This window comes from Oncorhynchus gorbuscha, linkage group LG18, assembly GCF_021184085.1.
Source record: "Oncorhynchus gorbuscha isolate QuinsamMale2020 ecotype Even-year linkage group LG18, OgorEven_v1.0, whole genome shotgun sequence".
In the NCBI taxonomy this organism is placed as follows: domain Eukaryota; kingdom Metazoa; phylum Chordata; class Actinopteri; order Salmoniformes; family Salmonidae; genus Oncorhynchus; species Oncorhynchus gorbuscha.
This window is the reverse complement of record NC_060190.1, coordinates 61,114,840-61,142,067: the sequence shown is the minus strand read 5'-3', so window position 1 is coordinate 61,142,067 and position 27,228 is coordinate 61,114,840. Positions and strand designations below refer to the sequence as shown.

General features: G+C 43.3%; 1 protein-coding gene across 5 annotated transcripts; it reads right to left on the bottom strand.

Moving 5' to 3' along the window:
* Positions 1-1,506: 1,506 nt before the first annotated feature.
* On the bottom strand, positions 1,507-26,997 carry LOC124004026 (macrophage-stimulating protein receptor-like). 5 transcript variants are annotated; one of them, XM_046312760.1, is made up of 22 exons: positions 25,723-26,054; positions 24,957-24,977; positions 22,362-23,694; positions 16,888-17,064; positions 16,635-16,757; positions 16,350-16,520; positions 15,920-16,080; positions 14,845-14,980; positions 14,477-14,613; positions 8,235-8,414; positions 7,982-8,081; positions 7,637-7,855; positions 7,333-7,473; positions 7,018-7,171; positions 6,659-6,748; positions 6,261-6,512; positions 5,951-6,031; positions 5,391-5,572; positions 5,138-5,247; positions 4,778-4,943; positions 4,461-4,597; positions 1,507-2,197 (listed from the first exon to the last, which is right to left on the bottom strand). In XM_046312760.1, exons 3-22 carry the CDS (start codon positions 23,580-23,582, stop codon positions 1,966-1,968), a joined length of 4,170 nt encoding a protein of 1,389 aa, XP_046168716.1. In that variant the 5' UTR covers positions 23,583-23,694; positions 24,957-24,977; positions 25,723-26,054; the 3' UTR covers positions 1,507-1,965. The 5 variants fall into 5 exon arrangements, 4 of the variants coding, with proteins under 4 accessions (XP_046168716.1, XP_046168715.1, XP_046168719.1 ...); XM_046312759.1 differs by lacking the exon at positions 24,957-24,977 and having other exon boundaries at positions 25,723-26,053; XM_046312763.1 differs by lacking the exon at positions 24,957-24,977 and having other exon boundaries at positions 6,261-6,476; positions 25,723-26,053.
* Positions 26,998-27,228: the final 231 nt, after the last annotated feature.

Here is a 27,228-nt window from a genome sequence, read left to right as displayed (position 1 = left end):
AAGATTCAAACAAAAGCAGAAAGGCCCCGCCAAGTTCCAGAGGCTACTGTTCAGCCTCACCGCTCTCACCTACCACACCCCTGCACCTATAAAGCCGGGCCCTGTTGCTGCTGCCACCTAGGTGTGGAAGTGCAAGGGTACTGTCTACCTGTGCACCTAGTCACTTCCTTACATAACTACCCTCCATTCCTGACAGTGTTTACACTTTGATTTAGCTTATGCTATAACCATACTGCAGTGCGTGATACTATGTCTTTTGAAAGTTATTCATTCTCTTCATGTCTACTGTAGCTAGTAAGAGCTGACAGAACATGTCCCACAACTCTGATGTTTGAATAAAATCCTAGAGAAAAGCATTTGTTGAATCATTATAGATACTGTACATTATAGATACCATAGTTTCAGATGAGAATGCACTTGTATAAATATTTATTGGATGTGTATTGCCTGCACATGGAGAGAAGAATCACTGTATGATACGAGACCCAGCATTGAACCTACAGAGGTAATCAGTCAGATAAAGACCAAAAGGAGAGGCATGCAGGTTAAGTTGGGTGTGATGAAGCCAGGTTTCACAGTGGCTGCAGCATTAGCACACAGACAGGCAGGCAGTGTGGTGGAGAGAGACAGAGTTTCTTCACCCCCTCCTTCTCCTGTAAAACCCATGGTTCTGCCCTACTGGGTGTTACCCTCCCTGGCACCGAGGCACATTTTGTACAATGTGCCCTTTTCTTAGAAATACTCAAATGTCCCGCCATCTGGGAATTCACTTTTGTTCTTATGTAGCTTGGGAAAAACATAGACTTTATGTTAATTTCCCTCTTTATTTGTCTTGGATTCCTTTTGTGTGAAAGAAGCAGGACTGTTGTGTGACTTGTGTTGCTACTTTCCACAGAAATCCAGCTCATCTTTGGATGGGTGTTTTATGGTTGTTCTTCCTATTAATTCATGACAACAGCCAAATCTAATTGGCTAATGACCACTGGGTGCACTCACAAGGACAGATATATATGCAATTTTAAAGTATGCAAAGGATATTATCCATATGGTATGTACACCATTACTACATGTTATTCAGTGAGTTATTTCTATTTACTATTTACTTTATGGTGTTCATATAACGTGATTCACATATTAAAGAAGTGCTGAATTTTCTCCATATTTCCCCAGCGTTCCATAAATATAGTAGAACACTGGCCTCTAGTGGAAGCCTTTCTCGATGACAGTAATAATATCCTGATGGACTCATTAAAAAACATATACAATTTGGTGGGTGCTTATATTTGTCCTATTTCACACATGTACACGTTTATTTATACACGTGTGAATTGGAAATGTGTTTTTTGCATATCCCAGCTGCATATTTACCAGTGACAGTTTACACAAGTGTCAGTTGTCTCTGATCTACTGTAAGTGTAGAGTGACAATGGATGAAACCACCACATGAGAAGAAGCTAATGTAGAAAATGTTCAAACTTAAATGACATAAATTAATATCTTATCATATTGGAATTTTACATAAATGAGCCATTTTACTCAAATCTCACAGGAACAAGAGTATATAAACAAATAAATATGTTAATTTATTACACTATCTAAAACACATTGCGCATGAAATAAAAGTAACAGAATAATAACAGATCACTGTTGAAACATTAGGGTACATTTTGTTTGGTAAAATTATGATCCAAAATATACAGTATAATTACTACATCTCAAAAAAAAATTAAGAGAAAACATATAGACATTACATCCGTTATTATTTACCAAAAGCTTTCCCAGGTAATATAGTATAATGTGAATGGGGAGGACCATTCAAGTCCCTACACTTTCAACACTAGGTAGTAAAAGACAAGTCATTTTCTCCAGGATAACCGACGACCTTTAGTTTGACTTTCTAACTGAGCCCCTTGTGCTCATAGCACCAAGCCATACTGTATTACATGTACCTGTCCTGATGTGACATCAGGAGGACATTGAGCGTGTGTCTTCAGTGTCTGAGGAATCACACTCATCTGCAGACTCTGTGAGGGCAGGGTAGGGGCGTGGCTGGTCCAGATTGACGTAGGTGACCTTGAGGCTGATGTAGTGCTCCCCCTCAAGGTCAGACAGGATGGTCAGGACAGCAGACACCAGCGTTGCGAAGCTGGGTCTCATCTCTGGTTCTGGGTCCCAGCACTGCAGCATGATGGCATACCTGGAGAGAGTTCCATATAGAACTTACTACGGGGCTTTCTTCTAACAATAGAAGTACAAGTCATACATTACCATTCAAAAGTTTGGAATGTCCTTGTTTTTGTCCATTAAAACAACATCAAATTGATCAGAAATACAGTGTAGACATTGTTAATGTTGTAAATGACTATGGTAGCTGGAAACGTCAGATTTTTTATGGAATATCTACATAGGCGTACAGAGGCCCATTATTAGCAACAATCACACCTGTGTTCCAAAAGCATGTTGTGTTAGCTAATTCAAGTTTATCATTTTAAAAGGCTAATTAATCAATAGAAAACCCTTTTGCAATTATGTTAGTTGTTCTGATTAAAGAAGCAATAAGGCCTTCTTAAGTCTAGTTGAGTATCTGGAGCATCAGCATTTGTGGGTTCGATTACAGGCTCAAAATGGCCAGAAACAAAGTCCTTCCTTCTGAAACTCGCCAGTCTATTCTTGTTCTGAGAAATAAAAGCTATTCCATGTGAGAAATTGTCAAGGAACTGAAGATCTCGTACAACGCTGTGTACTACTCCCTTCACAAAACAGCACAAACTGGCACTAACCAGAATAGAAAGAGAGAGGCCCAGGTGCACAACTGAGCAAGAGGACAAGTACATTAGAGTGTCTAGTTTGAGAAACAGACGCCTCACAAGTCCTCAACTGGCAGTTTGATTAAATAATACCCGCAAAACATCAGTCTCAACGTCAACAGTGAGGAGGCGACTCCGGGATGCTGGCCTAGGCAGAGTTTCAAAGAAAAAGCCATATCTCAGACTGGCCAATAAAAATAAAGTATTAAGATGGGCAAAAGAACACAGACACTGGGCAGAGGAAGATTGGAAAAAAAGTATCTACAAGGACTAATCTAAATTTGAGGTGTTTGGATCACAAAGAAGAACATTTGTGAGATGCAGAAAAAATGAAAAGATGCTGGAGGAGTGCTTGACACCATCTGTCAAGCATGGTAGAGGCAATGTGATGGTCTGGGGGTGCTTTGGTGGTGGTAAAGTGGGAGATATGTACAGGGTAAAAGGGATCTTGAAGAAGGAAGGCTATCACTCCATTTTGCGACGCCTTGCCATACCCTGTGGACGGCGCTTGATTGGAGTCAATTTCCTCCTACAACAGGACAATGACCCAAAGCACAGCTCCAAACTATGCAATAACTATTTAGGGATGAAGCAGTCAGCTGGTATTCTGTCTATAATGGAGTGGCCAGCACAGTCACCGGATCTCAACCCTATTGAATTGTTGTGGGAGCAGCATGACTGTAAGAAGTGCCCATCAAGCCAATCCAACTTGTGGGAAGTGCTTCAGGAAGCATGGGGTGAAATCTCTTCAGATTACCTCAACAAATTGACAACTAGAATGCCAAAGGTCTACAAGGCTGTAATTACTGCAAATGGAGGATTCTTTGACGAAAGCAAAGTTTGAAGGACACAATTATGTATAACCTTGTCAATGTCTTGACTATATTTCCTATTCATTTTGCAACTAATTTCATGTATGTTTTCATGGAAAACAAGGACATTTCTAAGTGACCCCAAACTTTTGAACGGTAGTGTGCAAATTGCTTAACTGAAATAAAACAATATTGTACAGGCTATGTACTTATTTCAATTTACGGACCGAAATGACTAAGCAAAAGCGATATGGAGACGATTTATAGCTTTTACATATTTGATGTGTTTTTTCCCCACACAGAAAAGTCAGCCATTATGTTTTGCTATCCTACTCAACTGTTGTTCCCTCAATTGTTAATCTGTATTTCAACACTTCCTATTTTTCACTGGGAGAAGGGACACATTAGATTAGACTGTTGGATGTATCATTGACGTTCAGATGTAATCTCATACCAGTCAATGTGTGTGTGTATGGGCGCGTTTAAGGATATCTTTCAAGTGAAGCATGTTGATAATCATTAACTCCCAGACGACATTGCTTAACAATATTTGGATATGTGTGTGGTGGACATTTACAGGTTTAACACTGCAGGTTAACCTTTCCCACATCCTTTAATTACTGGCTATACTTTCCTGTTTCTCTTTGTTGCAACTGTAGAGGTGGGAAATTCATCCAGAACCTTCAGATTTTTTAAAGCATCTATATTACTGTATAACCATAATTACTATAGACATCATTTGTTTACTTTGAAAAGGGATTCTTTTTTTTCTTTTGAGTTCTACTATGAAGTATTTTCAACAAAATGAACTGTTATCTAAACTATCATTACCACTACTTACAAAGGGTCAGGACAGAACTGTGGTTGGGGGAGTCTCCTGCCTTTCAGCAGGTAATGTGTGATGTCATAGGGGTCCACCTCTGGGTAGGGGCTTGCTCCTCTGGTTAACATCTCCCATATCAACACCCCAAAGGACCACTGTAATAGGAGGTCATGATGAAAGTGAGCATGGTGAGAAATGATTTGGGTGTAATATAAAGTTGCTCTTATTGCTGTGTAGTCACACTGTAATTAATCAAGTAACAACATAGCCAGTCCTAATTGCACAAATGCTGCCTAATTCTTATTATGTTATCAGAAAGTAATTCCTTCACTTACTACGTCTGACTTGGCAGTGAATTTCTGTGTCTGTAGGCTCTCAATGGCCATCCACTTGACTGGTAGCTTGGCCTTCCTGTGGTCCTGAACACTGTAGTACTCCTTATCGAACACATCCCTGGCCATGCCGAAGTCTGCCACCTTCACTGTGTACGACTCATCCAGCCTGCACAGACAATAGTAAGGGCAAACATAAGGGTCACAGATTGGTGATCTGTGAAAGCAAGCCTGCAACTATAGTACAGTAGCATTGCTAAGTAAAATAAAACCAGTTTGCTTAAGTCAGGACTAATGTATAGTTTAAAGTGGTGACTAGCCCCAGTCACAGAGAACTGAAGTGATTGCTCAACCCTGACTTACATGCAGTTGCGTGCTGCGAGGTCTCTGTGCACAAACTTCATATGTGCTAAGTACTCCATCCCCTTGGCAACCTGAAGCCCAAAGCCAATCAGGTCTTTCACCGTGGGGTTCTATAGGAAGAATCAATACCACACAATAAAGATGTCGGTCACATAAGCCTTGAGATATATCACTGAGGTGTTAAGGAGATCCCTTGTATGCTGATAAAAGTGAACATTGTATTGTAGCTACTGTTTGGCGCCGGCTTCCTCACCCTTTTCTCACAGCGTATAAAGTGGCGGAGGTCCCCGTGCTTCATATAAGGTAGTACCACCAGGGGGAGCCCCTCCTGAGGCAACAGGATGCCCAGCAGAGAGAGAACATTGGTGTGATGGAACCCCTTCATCAAGATGCCCTCCTTTAGAAACTGCTCTACCTCTTCTACATCTGTTATCCCTGATATGGCACACACACACACACACACACACACACACACACACACACACACACACACACACACACACACACACACACACACACACACACACACACACATGCACGACACATGCACAACACACGCACACACAAATGCATGCTCATATGCAGGGCACACACATAAATGAACGTAAAAACTGCTTATGAACAGTCGACATTTACAGATAAAGCTTAAAAACCCTAAACAAACCACATTAAACCTAGTGTACATGTTTAATTATTCCTGCGTATGAGCAGGGTTGTTCCATGATTACCCAGCTGGTCTCATGTACAGGTGACTAATACTCAGTCCACCTGGTTCAGATCTAGAACATTGTGAGTCAGGGAGGAGGTGCTCACTGTTCAATGACTTGACTGCACAGTGGATTTCTCTGTTGTTATGGTCTGTGAAGTAGCCATGGTAAACTGTGCCAAAATGACCTGGGGGAGATAAGAGAACATTATTATCATCAGAAACAAAATTCAACGACATACTGTATATCAAGTCATCGGTGTGAGTCCCTATTATGATCCATGAACTTTCAAATTGCTGATTTATATGCTATAATAAAACCCTCTATCCATCAGTCAAGGTGGTATGGGAGTAGTAGCCTATGTGCATTTGATTAAAAAGCACACTGTGTGCTGTACACACTGTAATGAGACTGACCCTTGCCGATAATCTGATGGTGCTGGACGATGAGCATGTCTGCTGGGATCAGCACGTCCTTCACCTCCTCCAGGAGCTCTGGTCTAAAGCTGGAGATGGAGATCTTCTCAGGGGGCATGAGAGGGGTGAGGGTGGGGTCCATGCTGCCTGCAGCATAGGCCGGGCTGGGGAACACCACTGTGCTTCCCAGAGCCAAACTTGGCCTCTGAGGCAGGACTACTAGAGTGGTGAGGGGCAAGGTCAGTAGAGTTCCTTCAGCATGTGTAGATAATTAATTTATGTCAGTATGTGTAGATTTCAACCACTGTTGTTGAAACCTGAGAATAGAAATTGAACGAGACAAAATAGATTGATAGATTCCCTACATAAAATATGATATTAGCCAATTACAGTCTCACCTCTTCTGTAGTCCCCTACAGGTGACAGTTCCACACTACTGCTGCCGGGGCGGTTGTGGTTATGAGCCAAACGGGTCTCCACCTGAGAGGCTGGGAATGAGTTTTCAATCATAAACCAAGGGAGTAGGGAACCGCATCAAAAGTCAACAAGACAATGTTAGCTACCACTGTCACTGTGCATGTCTGTGCATGGCTGTGCATGTCTGTGCATGGCTGTGCATGGCTGTGCATGGCTGTGCAGGGCTGTGCATGGCTGTGGATGTCCTACGTTAAACCAGTTACATAAGACATCCTCATTACCAGTCATTGGGGTTGTGTAAGATGGCCTGATTAAAGTCCAGACAGACAGGGAAACCCACCTTTCTTCTGGTTCCTCAGGTGCTTCATGACTACGAAGGCCAGCACGGCCCCCGCCACCAGGGCCCCCAGTATCCCCAGTACGATGCCCACCATGTAGTGGTTACTGACCAGGACCACTGTCCCAACGTTGTGAACCTGCCCATTGATGGAAATCTGGGGGAGGATAGACAGTGGGTCAGATCAAGACTGCTGCCAGACTACTGTCTTGTTTTCCTCACTTAACCACATATTTTGGGAAAACCCAATAGTAGGATGTTTATTGGTTGAATCTATGTAAAGCTGTAGACATACTTAGTTTCCAGTTACTAACTTACCTTCACAGGCAGTCCACTGATGGTTACGTTTCTAGGGATCCTGCAGGTGATTTCATTGTCCAGAACTTTCGCGTCACAATCCACTCCTCCCACTGTCATAGTGATTGTCATGCAGGAACTCACAAGATTCAGTTTCTGGTGCTGTGAGGGTGAAGAAAAAAAGAGTTCTGAGTTTTTCTTCTTGAAAAGGTTTAAACAGTATGTAAGCAATAAAAACAATATTCTTACTCCTTCTGACAGTAAGTTGCAGTCAAATAGACATGACACCATTAACATTTTGTTGTTATGGCACTGTTGCACTTACATGTAGTGACACTTCATCTTGTCCAGCATACAGCCTAAGTACATGGCCATCAGTTTCAAAGGGTATTGGTTCGCCATAGGGGTGGTAGGAGAACTCTCCATTCCACAGTCCAACAGCTCCATCCATATCAAAGGAGAGCTCCCCTTCCTCTGTCTCTTCCCGGGGGAAAGCAGGGGTTATGCACTCCATCCGTGTGGGCAACGACTTGCCTTTGCACTCCTGGAGGGAATTATAAAAATAGCTGTATGAATATGATTATATTATGTATACTATAGAGATAAAACATGTTTTCATCTCTATCATGTACACAGTATGTGGTAGTATAATCTTACAACGAGATCTTACTCTGGTGACAGGCTTCAGGTGGCTCTCATTGGGCCTAAAGCGGATGATGGTCCTGTATACAGAGTCCAAGTTCTTCCCCTCAATGATTATCTTTGACCCCCTGGAGAGTGGAGAGACGATAACATAACAGATTCTACAGAGACCCAGCAGCAGGGCTTAGATCGGTCAACCTTGTCTCATGGTTGAGATGGTAACACTGATCGTTGAGACGGGTCATTCCATATAGTGAAGAAGCCTCACTGGCTTGGCCTACCTGTCAAAACTACAGTCTGGGAGGACGGCTGTGACCTCGGGGTTCTCTTTGTAGTAGAAGACCTTGGTGGTGAGGACGGGGGACTTGTCTATGAACACACTGAGGGGGACGTCCCTCACCTCCGAGATGGGCTGAGACAGACAGATGATGGAGGACATGTTCCCTCTGGGCGCTGTGACACTGGAGACAGGTGGAGTAGAGGGAAAGTCCAGGGTTAGTGCTCCTACTGTCATGCAGGTGAAAGAGGACCCAAAAGCGACTTAACAGAAACAGAGTTTATTCAAGTCCAAACAGGGAATAACAGACATCCTCTAGTCTGTAGAGGGGAATAACAGGAGAAGCGGCCACAGACTGCAGGTCGCTTCGGGTAGGCGCAGGCCGTAGTTGACAGAGACACCTGCTCACACGCAGCATCTGATGAAGGCAAAAAACACGACAGGACAGGGCGAAACACAATCACAGCACGGTGAATACTAAACAAGGAACCGACGGGACAGGAACGGAACACAAAGGAATAAATAGGGACTCTAATCAGGGGAAAGGATCGGGAACAGGTGTGGGAAGACTAAATGATGATTAGGGGAATAGGAACAGCTGGGAGCAGGAACGGAACGATAGAGAGAAGAGAGAGCGAGAGAGTGAGAGAGGGAGGGGGAGAGAGAGGGATAGAAAGAGGGAAAGAACCTAATAAGACCAGCAGAGGGAAACGAATAGAATGGGGAGCACAGGGACGAGACATGATAATAAATGACAAACATGACAGTACCCCCCACTCACCGAGCGCCTCCTGGCGCACTCGAGGAGGAATCCTGGCGGCAACGGAGGAAATCATCGATGAGTGAACGGTCCAGCACGTCCCGAGACGGAACCCAACTCCTCTCCTCAGGACCGTAACCCTCCCAATCCACTAAGTATTGGTGACCCCGTCCCGAGAACGCATGTCCATGATCTTATGTACCTTGTAAATAGGTGCGCTCTCGACAAGGACGGGAGGGGGAGGGAAGACGAACGGGGGTGCGAAGAAAGGGCTTAACACAGGAGACATGGAAGACAGGATGGACGCGACGAAGATGTCGCGGAAGAAGCAGTCGCACAGCGACAGGATTGACGACCTGGGAGACACGGAACGGACCAATGAACCGCGGAGTCAACTTACGAGAAGCTGTCGTAAGAGGAAGGTTGCGAGTGGAAAGCCACACTCTCTGGCCGCAACAATACCTTGGACTCTTAATCCTGCGTTTATTGGCGGCTCTCACCGTCTGTGCCCTGTAACGGCAAAGTGCAGACCTCACCCTCCTCCAGGTGCGCTCACAACGTTGGACAAACGCTTGAGCGGAGGGAACGCTGGACTCGGCAAGCTGGGATGAGAACAGAGGAGGCTGGTAACCCAGACTACTCTGAAACGGAGATAACCCGGTAGCAGACGAAGGAAGCGAATTGTGAGCGTCTTCTGCCCAGGGGAGCTGTTCTGCCCAAGATGCAGGGTTTCTGAAAGAAAGGCTGCGTAGTATGCGACCAATCGTCTGATTGGCCCTCTCTGCTTGACCGTTAGACTGGGGATGAAACCCGGAAGAGAGACTGACGGACGCACCAATCAAACGACAGAACTCCCTCCAAAACTGTGACGTGAATTGCGGGCCTCTGTCTGAAACGGCGTCTAACGGGAGGCCATGAATTCTGAATACATTCTCAATAATGATTTGTGCCGTCTCCTTAGCGGAAGGAAGTTTAGCGAGGGGAATGAAATGTGCCGCCTTAGAGAACCTATCGACAACCGTAAGAATCACAGTCTTCCCCGCAGACAAAGGCAGACCGGTAATGAAGTCTAAGGCGATGTGAGACCATGGTCGAGAAGGAATGGGGAGCGGTCTGAGACGACCGGCAGGAGGAGAGTTACCCGACTTAGTCTGCGCGCAGTCCGAACAAGCAGCCACGAAACGGCGCGTGTCACGCTCCTGAGTCGGCCACCAAAAGCGCTGGCGAATAGACGCAAGAGTGCCTCGAACACCGGGATGACCAGCTAACTTGGCAGAGTGAGCCCACTGAAGAACAGCCAGACGAGTGGAAACAGGAACGAAAAGGAGGTTACTAGGACAAGCGCGCGCGACGCAGTGTGCGTGAGTGCTTGCTTAACCTGTCTTTCAATTCCCCAGACTGTTAACCCGACAACACGCCCATAAGGAAGAATCCCCTCGGGATCAGTAGAAGCCACAGAAGAACTAAACAGACGGGATAAGGCATCAGGCTTGGTGTTCTTGCTACCCGGACGGTAAGAAATCACAAACTCGAAACGAGCGAAAAACAACGCCCAACGAGCTTGACGGGCATTAAGTCGTTTGGCAGAACGGATGTACTCAAGGTTCTTATGGTCTGTCCAAACGACAAAAGGAACGGTCGCCCCCTCCAACCACTGTCGCCATTCGCCTAGGGCTAAGCGGATGGCGAGCAGTTCACGGTTACCCACATCATAGTTGCGCTCAGATGGCGACAGGCGATGAGAAAAATAAGCGCAAGGATGAACCTTATCGTCAGACTGGAAGCGCTGGGATAGAATGGCTCCCACGCCTACCTCTGAAGCGTCAACCTCGACAATGAATTGTCTAGTGACGTCAGGAGTAACGAGGATAGGAGCGGACGTAAAACGTTCTTTAAGAAGATCAAAAGCTCCCTGGGCGGAACCGGACCACTTAAAACACGTCTTGACAGAAGTAAGAGCTGTGAGAGGGGCAGCAACTTGACCGAAATTACGAATGAAACGCCGATAGAAATTAGCGAAACCTAAAAAGCGCTGCAACTCGACACGTGACCTTGGAACGGGCCAATCACTGACAGCTTGGACCTTAGCGGAATCCATCTGAATGCCTTCAGCGGAAATAACGGAACCGAGAAAAGTAACGGAGGAGACATGAAAAGAGCACTTCTCAGCCTTTACGTAGAGACAATTCTCTAAAAGGCGCTGTAGAACACGTCGAACGTGCTGAACATGAATCTCGAGTGACGGAGAAAAAATCAGGATATCGTCAAGATAGACAAAAACAAAGATGTTCAGCATGTCTCTCAGAACATCATTAACTAATGCCTGAAAAACAGCTGGCGCATTGGCGAGACCGAACGGCAGAACCCGGTACTCAAAATGCCCTAACGGAGTGTTAAACGCCGTTTTCCACTCGTCCCCCTCTCTGATGCGCACGAGATGGTAAGCGTTACGAAGGTCCAACTTAGTAAAGCACCTGGCTCCCTGCAGAATCTCGAAGGCTGATGACATAAGGGGAAGCGGATAACGATTCTTAACCGTTATGTCATTCAGCCCTCGATAATCCACGCAGGGGCGCAGAGTACCGTCCTTCTTCTTAACAAAAAGAACCCCGCCCCGGCCGGAGAAGAAGAAGGCACTATGGTACCGGCGTCAAGAGACACAGACAAATAATCCTCGAGAGCCTTACGTTCGGGAGCCGACAGAGAGTATAGTCTACCTCGAGGAGGAGTGGTCCCCGGAAGGAGATCAATACTACAATCATACGACCGGTGAGGAGGAAGGGAGTTGGCTCGGGACCGACTGAAGACCGTGCGCAGATCATGATATTCCTCCGGCACTCCTGTCAAATCGCCAGGTTCCTCCTGAGAAGTAGGGACAGAAGAAACGGGAGGGATGGCAGACATTAAACACTTCACATGACAAGAAACGTTCCAGGATAGGATAGAATTACTAGACCAATTAATAGAAGGATTATGACATACTAGCCAGGGATGACCCAAAACAACAGGTGTAAACGGTGAACGGAAAATCAAAAAAGAAATAGTCTCACTGTGGTTACCAGATACTGTGAGAGTTAAAGGTAGTGTCTCAAATTTGATACTGGGAAGATGACTACCATCTAAGGCAAACATGGGCGTAGGCTTGTCTAACGGTCTGAAAGGAATGTTATGTTTCCGAACCCATGCTTCGTCCATGAAACAACCCTCAGCCCCAGAGTCAATCAAGGCACTGCATGTAGCACCCGAACCGGTCCAGCGTAGATGGACCGACATAGTAGTACAAGATCTAGATGAAGGGACCTGAGTAGTAGCGCTCACCAGTAGCCCTCCGCTTACTGATGGGCTCTGGCCTCTTACTGGACATGAATTAACAAAATGTCCAGCAACTCCGCAATAGAGGCACAGGCGGTTGGTGATCCTCCGTTCCCTCTCCTTAGTCGAGATGCGAATCCCTCCCAGCTGCATGGGCTCAGTCTCAAAGCCAGAGGAGGGAGATGGTTGCGATGCGGAGCAGGGAAACACCGTTGATGCGAGCTCTCTTCCACGAGCCCGGTGACGAAGATCTACCCGTCGTTCTATGCGGATGGCGAGAGCAATCAAAGAGTCCACATCTGATGGAACCTCCCGGGAGAGAATCTCATCCTTAACCACTGCGTGGAGTCCCTCCAGAAAACGAGCGAGCAGCGCCGGCTCGTTCCACTCACTAGAGGCAGCAAGAGTGCGAAACTCAATAGAATAATCCGTTATGGACCGTTCACCTTGGCATAAGGAAGCCAGGGCCCTAGAAGCCTCCCTACCAAAAACTGAACGGTCAAAAACCCGAATCATCTCCTCTTTAAAGTTCTGGAACTTGTTAGAGCAATCAGCCCTTGCCTCCCAGATAGCTGTGCCCCATTCTCGAGCCCGGCCAGTAAGGAGTGAAATGACGTAAGCAACCCGAGCTCTCTCTCTAGAGTATGTGTTGGGTTGGAGAGAGAACACAATCTCACACTGCGTGAGAAAGGAGCGGCACTCAGTGGGCTGCCCGGAGTAGCAAGGTGGGTTATTAACCCTAGGTTCTGGAGGCTCGGCAGGCCAGGAAGTAACAGGTGGCACGAGACGTAGACTCTGGAACTGTCCAGAGAGGTCGGAAACCTGAGCGGCCAGGTTCTCCACGGCATGGCGAGCAGCAGACAATTCCTGCTCGTGTCTGCCGAGCATGGCTCCTTGGATCTCGACGGCAGTGTAACGAGCGTCTGAAGTCGCTGGGTCCATTCCTTGGTCGGTTCCTTCTGTCATGCAGGTGAAAGAGGACCCAAAAGCGACTTAACAGAAACAGAGTTTATTCAAGTCCAAACAGGGAATAACAGACATCCTCTAGTCTGTAGAGGGGAATAACAGGAGAAGCGGCCACAGACTGCAGGTCGCCGGGTAGGCGCAGGCCGTAGTTGACAGAGACACCTGCTCACACGCAGCATCTGATGAAGGCAAAAAACACGACAGGACAGGGCGAAACACAATCACAGCACGGTGAATACTAAACAAGGAACCGACGGGACAGGAACGGAACACAAAGGAATAAATAGGGACTCTAATCAGGGGAAAGGATCGGGAACAGGTGTGGGAAGACTAAATGATGATTAGGGGAATAGGAACAGCTGGGAGCAGGAACGGAACGATAGAGAGAAGAGAGAGCGAGAGAGTGAGAGAGGGAGGGGGAGAGAGAGGGATAGAAAGAGGGAAAGAACCTAATAAGACCAGCAGAGGGAAACGAATAGAATGGGGAGCACAGGGACGAGACATGATAATAAATGACAAACATGACACCTACAGGCAATATAGGCAATAGGATGTAGGTTCACCTCACTCTGCATGTGGCTTTCACATCTGACACATTAAAAAGTTTAACAGACAACTTAAAATATATACTGGTAGACTTTTGGAGAAAAAAATATATATATATATATATTTCCCCCACAGTGAGTTAGTCATCAAAACAACTAGTTTTTCATACACTCCCTGTAATTGAAAGGTTAAAAAAAAGTCTGATCGAAATCAGTTTCCAATACTGACATTACTGTACAAACCAATGCTGGGACAAGCATGCGGCTCTCACAGGTAAATAGTAGACAGTGAATTATGTCATAAACTCTTAGAAAAAAAGGTGCTATCTAGAACCTAAAAGGGTTTTTCAGCTGTCCCCATAGGAGAACCCTTTGAAGAACAATTTTTGGTTCCAGGTAGAATCCTTTTGGGTTCCATGTAGAATGCTTTCCACAGAGGGTTCTACATGGAACACAAAAGAGTTCTACCTGAAACCAAAAAAGGTTCTACCTGGAACCAAAAAGGATTCTCCTATGGGGAACAGTGGAAGAACAATTTTGGAACCTTTTTTTCTAAGAGTGTACAGTCAGGTATTTTAGAAGTCCAGGTTAGAGAAAACAGACTTTGGGTGAAAACATCACAAGAGAGACATAATAACATAACCAGTAACTGCATCTGCCCACCTGGTGATTGGGCAGGGCTCTCCATTCAGAGTGACCCTTCTGGTCTTCCCAGCGTCCAGGTGAGGCCCAGTCACAGTGATCAGAGTTCCCCCAACACGAGGCCCGTAGTTAGGCTGGATCTCTGTGATGTTGGGAATCTGCCAGAGGGAGCAAAATGTCACCAATTTAATCAAAAGGCCATTTATCAAGTATTGCTGAAAAAGTGATGGTGACTTTGTATGTACAACAGAGGATACTTCCAAACTCACTTGATATTTACAATATGTTTCCGTTACATGCAATAATATATTTTATTATTAACAGAGGCATAATCAAATGAATTACCCAACTACAACTAAGCAGTTAAATCAACGGTAGGTTCAAATTACCACAAAGGTAAATCCTGGCATCTCTGCGTTCCCGTCGATGGAGTAGCGGCCCTCCACCTTGCCCTCTTGCACCTCTACAGTGATGTTAACTGGTTTGGACAGCTCAATGGCCCCAGAGAGAATCTTACACACCAGGCTAAGGAGCGGCACAAGAACAGGCTCATCAACACGTCAGTGTCAAATTAACATTGATGCATCAGAAATCCCCACGAGACATGAATACATTTCAGTTTTATTAACATCTATGTTGCATTACCAGTAGAGTAAAACCTACCTACATATAATAAACCGACTGTATACACTGAGTAAACAAAACATTAAAAAACACCTGCTCTTTCCATGACATTGACTGACCAGGTGAATCCAGGTGAAAACTATGATCCCTTATTGATGTCAATTTTTAAATCCACTTCAATCAGTGTAGATTAAGCCTTAAAACAATTGAGAGATGGATTATGTATGTGTGAAGACCTGCAATGCTGCTGGGTTTTTCAGATTCAACAGTTTCCTGTGTGTATCAAGAATGGTCCACCACCCAAAGGACATCCAGCCAACTTGACACAACAGTGGGAAGCATTGGAGTCAACATGGGCCTGCATCCCTTTGTAACGCTTTCAACACCTTGTGGAGTCCATGCCCCAATGAATTGAGGCTGTTCTGAGGGCAAAAGCGGGGATGCAATTCAATATTAGGAAAGTGTTCCTAATGTTTGGTATACTCAGTTTAAGTCAATATGTCTAATATGATTCACTGTGTATCTCTGTCATTGTGAGTGGTACTCACTGAGACAGTTCAAACTTAGTCCAGGGCTAAGAGAGTATCCACACTTAAACATTCTAAAGTGGGCTAGCACCAACCTTGGCCCAGGACTAGCTGGCCCTGCTTTGGAGCAGGATTAGCACCGACTTTTCGGGGCTAGCCAATCACAGAGTTCTACTGTTACCTCATTTGAATTTGCTACTCCAGAAAAGTAACAATTGGTTTCAGTTAATCCTGCTTCTGGGAAAACAGGCTAAATTAACCCAGGGACAGTCTTTGTCTTGGGCGAAGAACAATGAAGTGTGAAAAAGCCTACTGTGTGTTGTTGCTCTTCAGTGGCAGCACAGCACAGGCTGTCTGTCCCAGTCTGACCAGGTGGGTTCTGGAGCTGATGGCAGGCCTCAGGGGAGACTGGAACTCCCAGCCACACAGAGTCAGCTCTGACTGACCATCAGGGGGAGCCATCTTGGGGAAGAACTAAAGCAAACAGGAACAAACAGACTCAGCATATGACCAACAATAACAACTTAGCATAATAACAACATACAAATACAAAGTTATGGTCACATTATGCTCAGGTAATCTGTGAATATGGACAATCTCAAACATATCTTTATGATAACCAAACATGCATATGACTAATGACATTTCTAGCCAGCATTAACAACCATGGTATTGGTGTGAAGCGAATTGCTCCAATCTAAACTGCATTAAACAAACACATCCCTCTCCCCAGTTCTTCTCACCCCGGTGATACCAGGGGGGCAAGACTCATTCCTCCAGCGGCCACTGCACTCCTCCTTCCAAGAGCACACTCCAGAGCACCAGCCACATCCCATGAACTCAGGGGCCATCAGGCACATTGCACAGGTCATGAAGTGCTGGCAGCCTGGCCCCCTCTGAGGCACCTGGATCACCTGACAGCCAAAGAGAGAGATTTGATTAACTTTGATCAAATCAAAGAGTCACTTTGATTACTGTGTACAGTGTATTTACTAACTATAACAGATTTTGAACAGGCTTTTCCATACCTTGTCTCCAACCACAAACAGTAGAGATTCTGACGAGTACACAGCAGCAATGGAGGAGACCCTCTGGTTCTCTACCAAGGTGTAATTAGCAAAGATAGTAGGGCTTGATCTTCTCAAAACAAGCTGACAAAGAGACAGAGCAGATAGTTAGTAATCTATCAAAGAAGGGCCGGACTGTGTTCACATTTTTCATTCATTAGATCAAATGGATCAGGATCACACACTATTGTGAGCTCTCTGTCCCCCTCCATACCTGCAGGAGCCGTCCAGTGGAGGTGCCAATGTGTGCCACGGTCTTGTTCTCAATGGTGGTGACCAGCAGCGAGGTGAGCAGGACATCATTCATCTGCTTGTTGAAGAGGTCCACTCTGTAATAAGGCTTAGACACCATGCTGGGGTGGTCCCTGCAGGTGGCGTTGTTCTCCATGCTCTAGTATCAGGGAGATAGGCCATAGTAGATAGGGAGACGATGTACGTTTTTAGTAGGAGTTTTTTCTGACCACAGGCCCAGACCAGGAAAACATTTGGGGTCCTAGTTATAGCCCATAACAAGGGCCCAGAGTTTTTCCTGGTCAGGAAACTATGTCCAAGTTATGAGTAGTATGAATCTATCAGAATCCTTCTGGGCTTCAAATAGAGGACACTTAGGGGTATGAAGGACTGCATATATAAATCTACGTGTGCTCTTCAAATAATAACATTAAAAAAGTACATACATAATATTTTGATAACAGTCTTAGAATAAAAGTTGTTATCTAGAACCTTAAATGGTTCTTCGGCTGTCCCTTTAGAAGTACCTTTTGAAGAACCCTTTTTGGTTTCAGGTACAACCCTTTCTACAGAGGGTTCTACATGGAACCCAGAAAGAGTTCTACCTGGAACCAAAAAGGGTTATGTTATGGGGACAACCAAAGACTACTTTTGGAATCCTTTTTTCTAAGAGTGTAAATAACAGAAAGCAAAAAAAATATTATCTTGATGCATGTACAAATTGTGTTCACATTTTGTAACAAAAGCCCTCCAGCTCCAACCTGTTGGCTAAAGTGCTTTAGTAAACGTAGGGCAGTATATGAGGGTACTTGACATCAGGCCTTGAGGCACTACAGCCTACTGCTGTTGTTTTGTAAACAAATGTGGCATGAAAGTTCTAGGAACAAGGAACTAGATGAGCAGCTTTTCTGATGCCAAGTGAACAAGGAAGAAAAAGTTGTAACGCTTTAGAAGGGAACACTTTGAGAACACGCCGACCAGTGAGTTGCTCCCCAGTTCTGATGCTATTATTATGTCAGTTGTAGTCTGTGCATCATTATTGACTAATTTTGCCCAACTTCCTCATGGGACCAGAAAACCACAATCGTGTCTGGCCTCAGAGGCCACAGTGATTCATAGCGCTACTATATTCTAGTGATCACTCTGACGTGGTACAATTAAACCTATTATTCGACCCATCTAAAGAGGTACAAATAACATGATAACGAAGCAATCATTGTCTCAGACAGTCAAGAATATGCACAAAAGCTGTTGTGCAAATGAGGAATTCTCCAAAATGGCAGTTGAATCAAAAACTAGAAGAAGAAGGATATAGCTAAAGAACAGTATATGCTCATTAGTTCAACAGAACTGCTTGTGGTGTTTGGGAATCAGTATCTGTACTACTGACACAAAATTGAATATGTCGTATGATCAGAGTGTTTTTTCTGACTGTCTCGGGAACTTGTAAAAAAAAGGTGTTTTCTCCCACAATACTGTACTAGGAAAAGATTGGTTAAGGTGGGTTTATCTCCATGGTTTCACAACATCTGGGTGTGCTGGAGGTAGAGGGCAGACAATGAGGCAATAACCAGACAACAGTAAGCACTCAATGCCATGGGCCAGTAATAGTACACTGAAACAGACTTCAAATTATACAGTCGGGTCCCAAATTATTGGCACCCTTGATAAAGATGAGCAAACATTTTTATACATTTTATTATTTTAATGATTTACATTTTAATACTAATACAATTGGTCAGAGGTTTTGTTTGACAACTAATAACCTCCGCATGCGAGGATAGTGACACTGAGCATTTTTGTCAAATGTTTTATGAGATTGGAGAACACATTGGGAGGGATCCTAGACCATTCCTCCATACAGAGAGACCATTCCTCCATCTTTCCAGATTCTTGATATCCTTAGTGTGCGATTAAGGACTACCCTCTTCAATTCAAACTACAGGTTTTCAATGGGGTTCAAGTCCAGAAACTGAGATGGCCATTGCAAAATGTTGATTTGTGGTCAATTTACCATTCCTTTGTAGATTCTGTTGTGTGTTTGGGGTTATTTCTCTCGCTGGAAGATCCACTTGTGGCCAAGTTTCAGCCTCCTGGCAGGGATAACTAGGTTTTTGACAAAAATGTCCTGGTATTTGGAAAAGTTATTGATGCAATTGACCTTAACAAGGCCCCCAGGACCAGTGAAAGCAAAATAATCCCAAAACACCATATTTTGCAGCAGGTATGAGGTTATTTTCTGTATATGCATCTGTTTTTCGACATCAAACCACCACTGGTATGTGTGGCCAAAGGGCTCTGTTTTCAAGTCATCTGACCACATAACAAAATATATCCACTTCAATAATGCCTACTACACAACAGGTAATGACACTAAAAGGATGTGTAGTTGTTCTTGTGAGAAGCAGGGTTATTGGTATCAGCTATGAGCTACTGTTGGAGAGGGAGGAGCCAGGATTTCAGATTCCTGTCAATTCCAGCTGGCAGGCCACTCCTGCCCTGAATTGTGAAAACACACAGGAACAGAAAAGTACTGTAAAACATGGTAGAGGTGGCCTCAGTTGCCTTCACCTGGAATTGCAGTTTTGCAGAATGAGAATCTAATGAAGGATTTTCGTTCATCCACCCATTTAATGTCAAGTGTGACTAATAGTGGAGCACAGGAGTTTGTTGGCAAGTTCTTAATTTTGCATAATACTTCACTTATGAATCTGGCAAAGACAACATTTCAAGCTGTCATCCATCTTCAATATCATTGGAACCTCTAAATTTAGTCAATAGTTATCTGGTGCACATAATGTGGCTAAATGTCAAACTCTCCAATGGCCTTACAGGAACATTCCACATTCAAGGAGGTTCATGGCCAGGCTTCCTTCAGATTGTGGGAGGCTGAATGTATCTCCCTGGAAAAGCATCCGATTGAGCGAAACAGCACCCCTCTGTCTCAGTATGTGTACGCCCTTTATCTGATGCCAGTTTGGATTTGGCTTCAAACCAATCACAAGCCAAACGTAATTTACAGAAAAAAATTGAATTATTGCATCTCATTGTGTCGTTGTCCTCCGGTGGCTAACTAGCTAGCTAAAATCGTCCCTTTCCTAAATTACCCATGGATCGAGATAGGGATTTGGACTAGTGGTTTTACTTAATTCTCCGTACTGGCAAATTATTATAATGGTGATTCTGATCTAACCATAAATGCATATATTGTGTCCCTGGCCTGAGAGGATGGAAGTTCAATATGTAGCTAGAGGTAGTAGGCTAATGTTAAACTAGCTGGCCTGGCACATCATTGCCCATCAAAGGAAGTTAGACTAACGAGCAAGCATTTTAACCAGGTAACCTAGGACAACTAAAACTAAAAGTGTGTACTGTATGACAGAGTAATAAAAGAGAGGACGATGGCATTGGCGTTTCAGGGTGAGTCAACATGTTAATCAGTACCATGGACAGCCATATCATATTTAGATTACGTTGATTGGGCTAAATCGTTTTTTGGTATCTTAGTTGTCACTGTATTAGACTAAACATAGATGATTTGATGATGTGGAAATATTGACGTTGAAATTCTGCTGGAATTAGTGGAGGCAGCTCCTGTTTTCTTTGCAACTTGCAGTAACTCTCTCTGGTTCTAAATCAATTGTTTTTTAGTAGTCTGAAAATGTTGGAAACATTAACTTGCTTGACCATGTTATAGTAGGTCATGTAACTGTTTGTTTTGTGGACTTCACCAGGCATGTTGCTCTCCGGTTTTGTGATGAAACAAAGGTGTGGATGAATTTATTCTGCCACTGTCTTGTCTCGGCCTTACGCCTATATATCACGGTGACAATCAAAAATGTAGTTTAATTTCCAGATTAATGAGGCATAAAATTCATTTGACTGACAGTAGAACATTGCCAAAGGCACTGTTAAAGTACATGTGCCATGAGACATTTATTCAAAGACACATATCTGGAAACAAGTTTAAAAGCTAACTAACTCCCAAATGCATTGGCCTCTGTCCAAAATCCTGTTCCTTTTCAGCTGTTTTCTTGTGTTGGAATAATGATGTGTCCTTTTTCCATAAAGCAGTTTTACATCCTGAAAAAATAGCTTCCGGACAAATTGATTGCTCCCTAGAGTTAAGGAGTCAGAAGTAGGGTTGCAAAGCTACCGGTAGTTTACCAAAGTTACCGGAATCTTCAGGTATTTTGGTAATGAACAGAAAATCTACAGCAATCTATGGTCAATTTTGTAATTTATACTTGAATAACTTAAAATATATATATATATTCATATATACTATTCATTTTTTATATCCGTGTCCATATTGTCCCTGAGTATTTAATAGATGGCCATATGGTTCAAGAGAAAATTGCCTTTTTAATGAAAAAAAAAACATCTAATCATCAATGGCATTATAAACCAAACAAAATAAATGACAACTGCCACTGATTTGATGCCAAAACATTGACAAAAAATACATATTGACATTGTAAAATAATAAAATTGTGTAAAAAATATATAAAGGATATTTCATGCTGAAAACCTCATACTAAACACCAATGCTATTCACTAAATTGAATAGACAAAATATTAGCTGACAACAGAAGAATTTTGATTAAGCCTTATAGATGTGTCATCTGGGCAAAGCTGTCATCAAGGCAAAGGGTGGCTACCTTCAATAATCTCAAATATAAAATATATTTTGATTTGTTTAATACTTCTTTGGTTACTACATGATGCCATATGTGTTATTTCATAGTTTTGAAGTCTTGACTATTAGTCTACGAAGTAGAAAATAGTAAAAATAAAGAAAAACCCTTGAATGAGTACGTGTCCAAATTTTTGACTGGTACTGTATGTAAGCTATTTTTTTAAATACATTTATAAATTTGAAAAAATGTATAAAAACCTGTTTTCGTAGAATAAGGATGTAACGTAACAAAATGTGGAAAAAGTCAAGGGGTCTGAATACCTTCCAAATGTACTGTAGAATAGACAAATGATCTTATATCTTCATCAACACAGGAATGAGAGCCGTTAAAATAATCTGGATTACTGTCATAAAAGGAGTACAGAATGTTCCAGTCCTCCAGACAGCTCCCACTTGTCTCCTGGTGCACTCATTATCCTTTACACTGTTTCACACTTTTGTAAAACTTTTTTATATAGTTATCAGTGGATCACCCACTCTCACTGACTTCACAGACAAGTCTCCATTTTACCAGTCCAGGCATGTACGCACGCATCTGGGATTCCTCTCTGTACTGCTCAAGCAGCCAAACTAACGTTTACTCAGTCTGTCACAAATATTAGAGTGCAGTAAGCCTGTAAGCGAAAAACTACATGCTATATATGCATTTTGGAGACATACTGAACAGATGGAACATACATACAGTACATAACACAATTTATTAACACTTCTCTGGAGAAACCTGTGTGAGTGTTGAGTGGGTGGGCTGGTGAACTCACCTCATGAGGACAGCTCTCGCAGGCCTGGAAGTGGCATAGTCCCCGGGACAGCTGCTCTGGGCCGGACTTACAGCAGTCATCCACCCCGTCATCGATAGCCTTGTTCACGTTGTCCATGGGAAAGGCACAGAGGGCTGAGTCGTGCTCTGTGACCCCGTTGTCATCTGTGACAGCGAACACTCCATACAGGATGTCATCCTCTTCCTCTGCCCCTAGTTCATCTGCCAGCTCCCTGCCTGCCTTCCCAAAGTGGGCTGCCTGCACCACATTGTAAACCACATCCTTAAAGGCCTCGCTCCCGCTCACCGTGTTCCTCCTCCTCCTCCGCTTGGGTTCGAAACGGCACTCCAGAACCACCTCCCGGTACCTTCTCATCTCCCACTCGCTCCTCGGCAGGCGGCCCAGCCGAGTCTGAAACGGGGAGAACTCCTGGTCAGGGCTCTCTCTCTGGACGGACAGGAAGTAGACAAACTCCTGGGTGAAGAAGCTGTAGACATACTCAATGTTGTAGGTCCTGCGCAGGTTAGGCAGAACGGTCAGTCCCCGCACATCGCTGTAGAACCCATCTTCTGTTGCCAATGGTCGGCGCACTGATATGGACTTCCTGCCATATCTCTGTGTAACACTGTCGTTGACAGTGGCAGCCACAAAAAAGTATACAGTCTGCCCCTCCTCCACCATGGTGACTTTGGTGCCCAGCGGGCTGGCAAGGCAGTCAGGGCAATAGGCAGCAGAGTTAGATTCTTTTCTGAATAAACATTTTGAAGAATTCTTATTGGGTGCTTGTCCATCTGTCTTAAGTTGGTGAAAATGGCACACACCATATTGAGAACTCCCACAAGAATATAAATACATAAAGAACGTATCCAACAACAATACCTCATTGTCAGTGTTCTCTAGGAAGTTGGGATCCTTGTCAACATCACACAAATTGCAAATCTTACACTCAGGGCTGCCCACAGGGCCTGTAGGAAGCTCCCACACCTTCTCCAAACTCATGTTCACGGCTTCGACCACATTCTGAGATGCAACATACACTTCCTGGTACATTGAGTTGGTCACTATGTTTTGGATGGGGCTTTTTGTTTGGAAGAAGGGCATGGTGTAGGCCACAGAGAAGTTGACAGGGCTAGGGGCTGTGGAGGGACAGGTGTCCAACGCGGAGGCCAGGACAGTCTGGAGCCAGACACATGTCAACCACTGGGTGGCCCAGTGGACCATCTCCAATCTGGGACACAGAGAGAAGGGAGCACTGACGTCTTTGGGTTACCTCCAGGTCTGATGGTTGGACAATGTCATCCTTATTGAGACCAGCTGCAGATCTCTGAGGAGACTAAAAATGATGAATTATTAAAGTAGGACACCCAGACAGTCCACAAGATTGCAGTCAATATGACTCCTAAACTGTAAACATAATGGGATTTTATCTAAAAAAACAAAGAGCTGAGTACTTTCTGGTCAAGCCAAATATGAGAGAGACAGTGATGAAGAGACGTGTGGTGATAAAGAGCCAATGTTAAAAGCTTCTGCTGAATCATAGTAAATAACAGCCTAATAGGAAATGTTTAGATACCGGTAGCCAAAGAGAGCTGTGTTGGTATTACACAGTATGTGTCTGTGAAACCTTTTCTTAATTAACAATCTGAATTATTTCATAAAGTGCCTAAAAATGTGTCCTCTGTCCTCACAACCTAATAATGTAAAAGCCCTAATAGTGTCAAAAAGCATCTATCCCAATTTGTTCCATGTTCTCATACGAAGGTTATAGTAATTCAAACCCTCTGTCTTTCTAGCTCAATACAGTTCAATAATCCAGACTTCTTCTAATTCAAGAGAATAGTAATCTCCCTGGAGGTTTTAATTTCCCTAAAGATCTTTAGATTCAAATGATGAATGGTTTGAAATACATAATTGCTAATCAATACTGAACAATGTAATTACAGCTAGTACTGAAGTGTACCAAAGCACTCCATGTCCCCTGGACATTCTGCATTTTAATTGAGCCTGATCCCCTGGGTTGATGTTTAACTGGACACATCATAGAAATGTGGCACTCAGGGACCTGGGCCTCTCGACTTTGCATTCCTGTCACAACCACTACGTGCCTTTCTGGGAGAAAGATGCACACGGACTGATGGTCATACAATACGTGCCTTCTAAGTCCCACATGAACATGGGAGCTTCTCAAAAACGTGTTGTGCAATTTCAACAACAGAATCATTATAATGAGGTTAACTACCGGTATATAATCATCTTCATGATACAGTAAAAATACCTAATAATTTGCCTTTAGACTTGATTGAAAATTGGAAATATACAACATCAATAATATACAACATCAATAATTAATTGAATTGCACTGGTGTACATGTTACATTATAACACCTGCAACTTCATGTCAAACCAACTGAGGTTTAGTGTTTAAAACTAGAAGGAACATGGGTATACATATTAATAGGACTGATTGACTTTCTGCATGCTCATGGTTAATAAACCAAAGGTTTGAAATTGAGTTTCCATTCATTGCCATTTTTAGGTAGGCATGTGATGCATTGTAATCTGGTTTTGGTAATTGAAAAGTCACAAAAGCATTACCTTAGCCTTTTCAGGTTCTTTCTGCAAATGTCATTAGGAGAGTAGAGCATTACAATAGGCTAAGTATCAATGAATACAGTGGAGTACAGTACTTTGTCTATACAGCTTGGTCAACTGTCTGAGCCATGAGTCCGCCTGGGAACATCTCCAATAGCACTAATGTATTAGCTATCCAACTAAACTGAGATGTGATTAATAGGTTTATAATTCACACAGCTGCCCTGTTAAACATGCAATAAGGCAATACACGTTTATCTGACTTGCAGGAAATGCCATATGTATATCATCATGGAACAGTTAAGGTACACAATTCCTCCATAAAACCAGGTAAATACATACAGTGGTTGTCAATACAATATTATATATATTATTATTTTTCAGCATATCTCAACCTAGTTCTAAAACTGACAAAAACAATATAAACATAAAGAATGTCCTTCAAGTGGAGTAGAAACAACACACTTGACACACACTCACTGGTTGAATCAGCATAATTTCAACTACATTAAATTGAACCAACGCGGAATAGAAGTTGAATTGACGTCTGTGCCCAGTGGGAGGTTTGAAACACCCAACGTAGACCAGTTACTGGGAATCTATCATAGAAAATCGTAGATTATATTTCAGATTATTAAATCATATCAGCGTGAATATAACCTTCTTCTGAATCCAAATTGAATACATTCGATGTCTAAATCACAGTATAGCTGGGTGAGGAGGGAGAACGAGGAAACTCATCTCAAATTATATAAAGCATTTTACTTACCTGTTTGAGCTAATGAAAATAGATCACGAATCTCTCATTTGTCTCTGACTGCATTGCCAAACTCTTGACGGCGCGCGGACTTGAACATGTAAGCCTACTTTTCACTCCACCGATAGACCTATTGATTCTAATACAGCATTACATGAGCCTGAATTTTCCCAAATAATATAGCCTACCCTATTCAAAAAAGTATATTCGAAAATGTAAACAGTTCTCAATAATTCCATGCACAAGTTGAACCACAGACGACATGCAGTACTCCTAAAATGAGGGAACGCACGCCCCTCCTCTTGGCGCGCACTAGTAATACAGTGTAGCATCTGCCAAGTGCATAAAATGATAGTGAAATTGATGAAGCTTGCCACTTGACTTCAAAAACGTATTTCTTATTTATTTATTCACAATTTTTTTTTTAAATGGGGGGATTTAACATAAATATATTTATGAGTAGTCCATGTGCAATTGTTGAAAGTAACGAAATAAAAACTATTTTAAAAAACAAATTACAATAAAATCTTACCAAAGAGGGGGTATAAACAATCTGTCTCTTGTATGTGGTTAAATAGTTACTGATGTCAGTTGTCCTATGATAGCCTACAGACAAAATTCTCACAATGTGTTGTATTCAGACTTGAACCGAACACCTACACATTACATTTCATAACACATGTATTATTTATCCTAATATTAAATCACTAATCGCTAGGAACATTTGTAAAATATTGGCAGATCTACAAGCTAGACCTGTGGCACAAATGAACAGTGGAGTAAAGTACTTAAGTAGTACTTTAAATTATTTTTGGGGGGGTATCTGTACTTTAGTATATATATTTATGACAATTTTACTTTTACTTCACTACATTCCTAAAGAAAAAATAAATGTACATTTTACTCCATACATTTTCCCTGACATCCAAAAGTACTCATTACATTTCAAATGCTTAGCATGCAGGAAAGTGGACTAATTCACACTAACCAAGAGAACATCCCTGTCATCCCTACTGCCTCTGATCTGGTGGACTCACTAAACACATGCTTCGTTTGTAAATTATGTTGAGTATACGAGTGTTGGATATCCATAAATTAAACAAAACAAGAAAATGGTGCCATCTGGTTTGCTTATATAAAGTCAGCAACAAAATAAATGCCCTTTTTTCAGGACCCTGTCTTTCAAAGATAATTAGTAAAAATCCATAACTTCACAGATCTTCATTGTAAAGGGTTTAAACAATGTTTCCCATGCTTGTTCAGTGAACCACGGGATCAATTTGGAGGTGGAGGGTCTGTCATGATCCGCGGCGGCGTGTCACAGCATCATCGGACTGAGCTTGTCATTGCAGGCAATCTCAACACTGTGCGTTACAGGGAAGACATCATCCTCCCTCATGTGGTACCCTTCCTGCAGGCTCATCCTGGCATGACCCTCCAGCAGACAATGCCACCAGCCATACTGCTCGTTCTATGCATGATTTTCTGCAAGACAGGAATGTCAGTGTTCTGCCATGG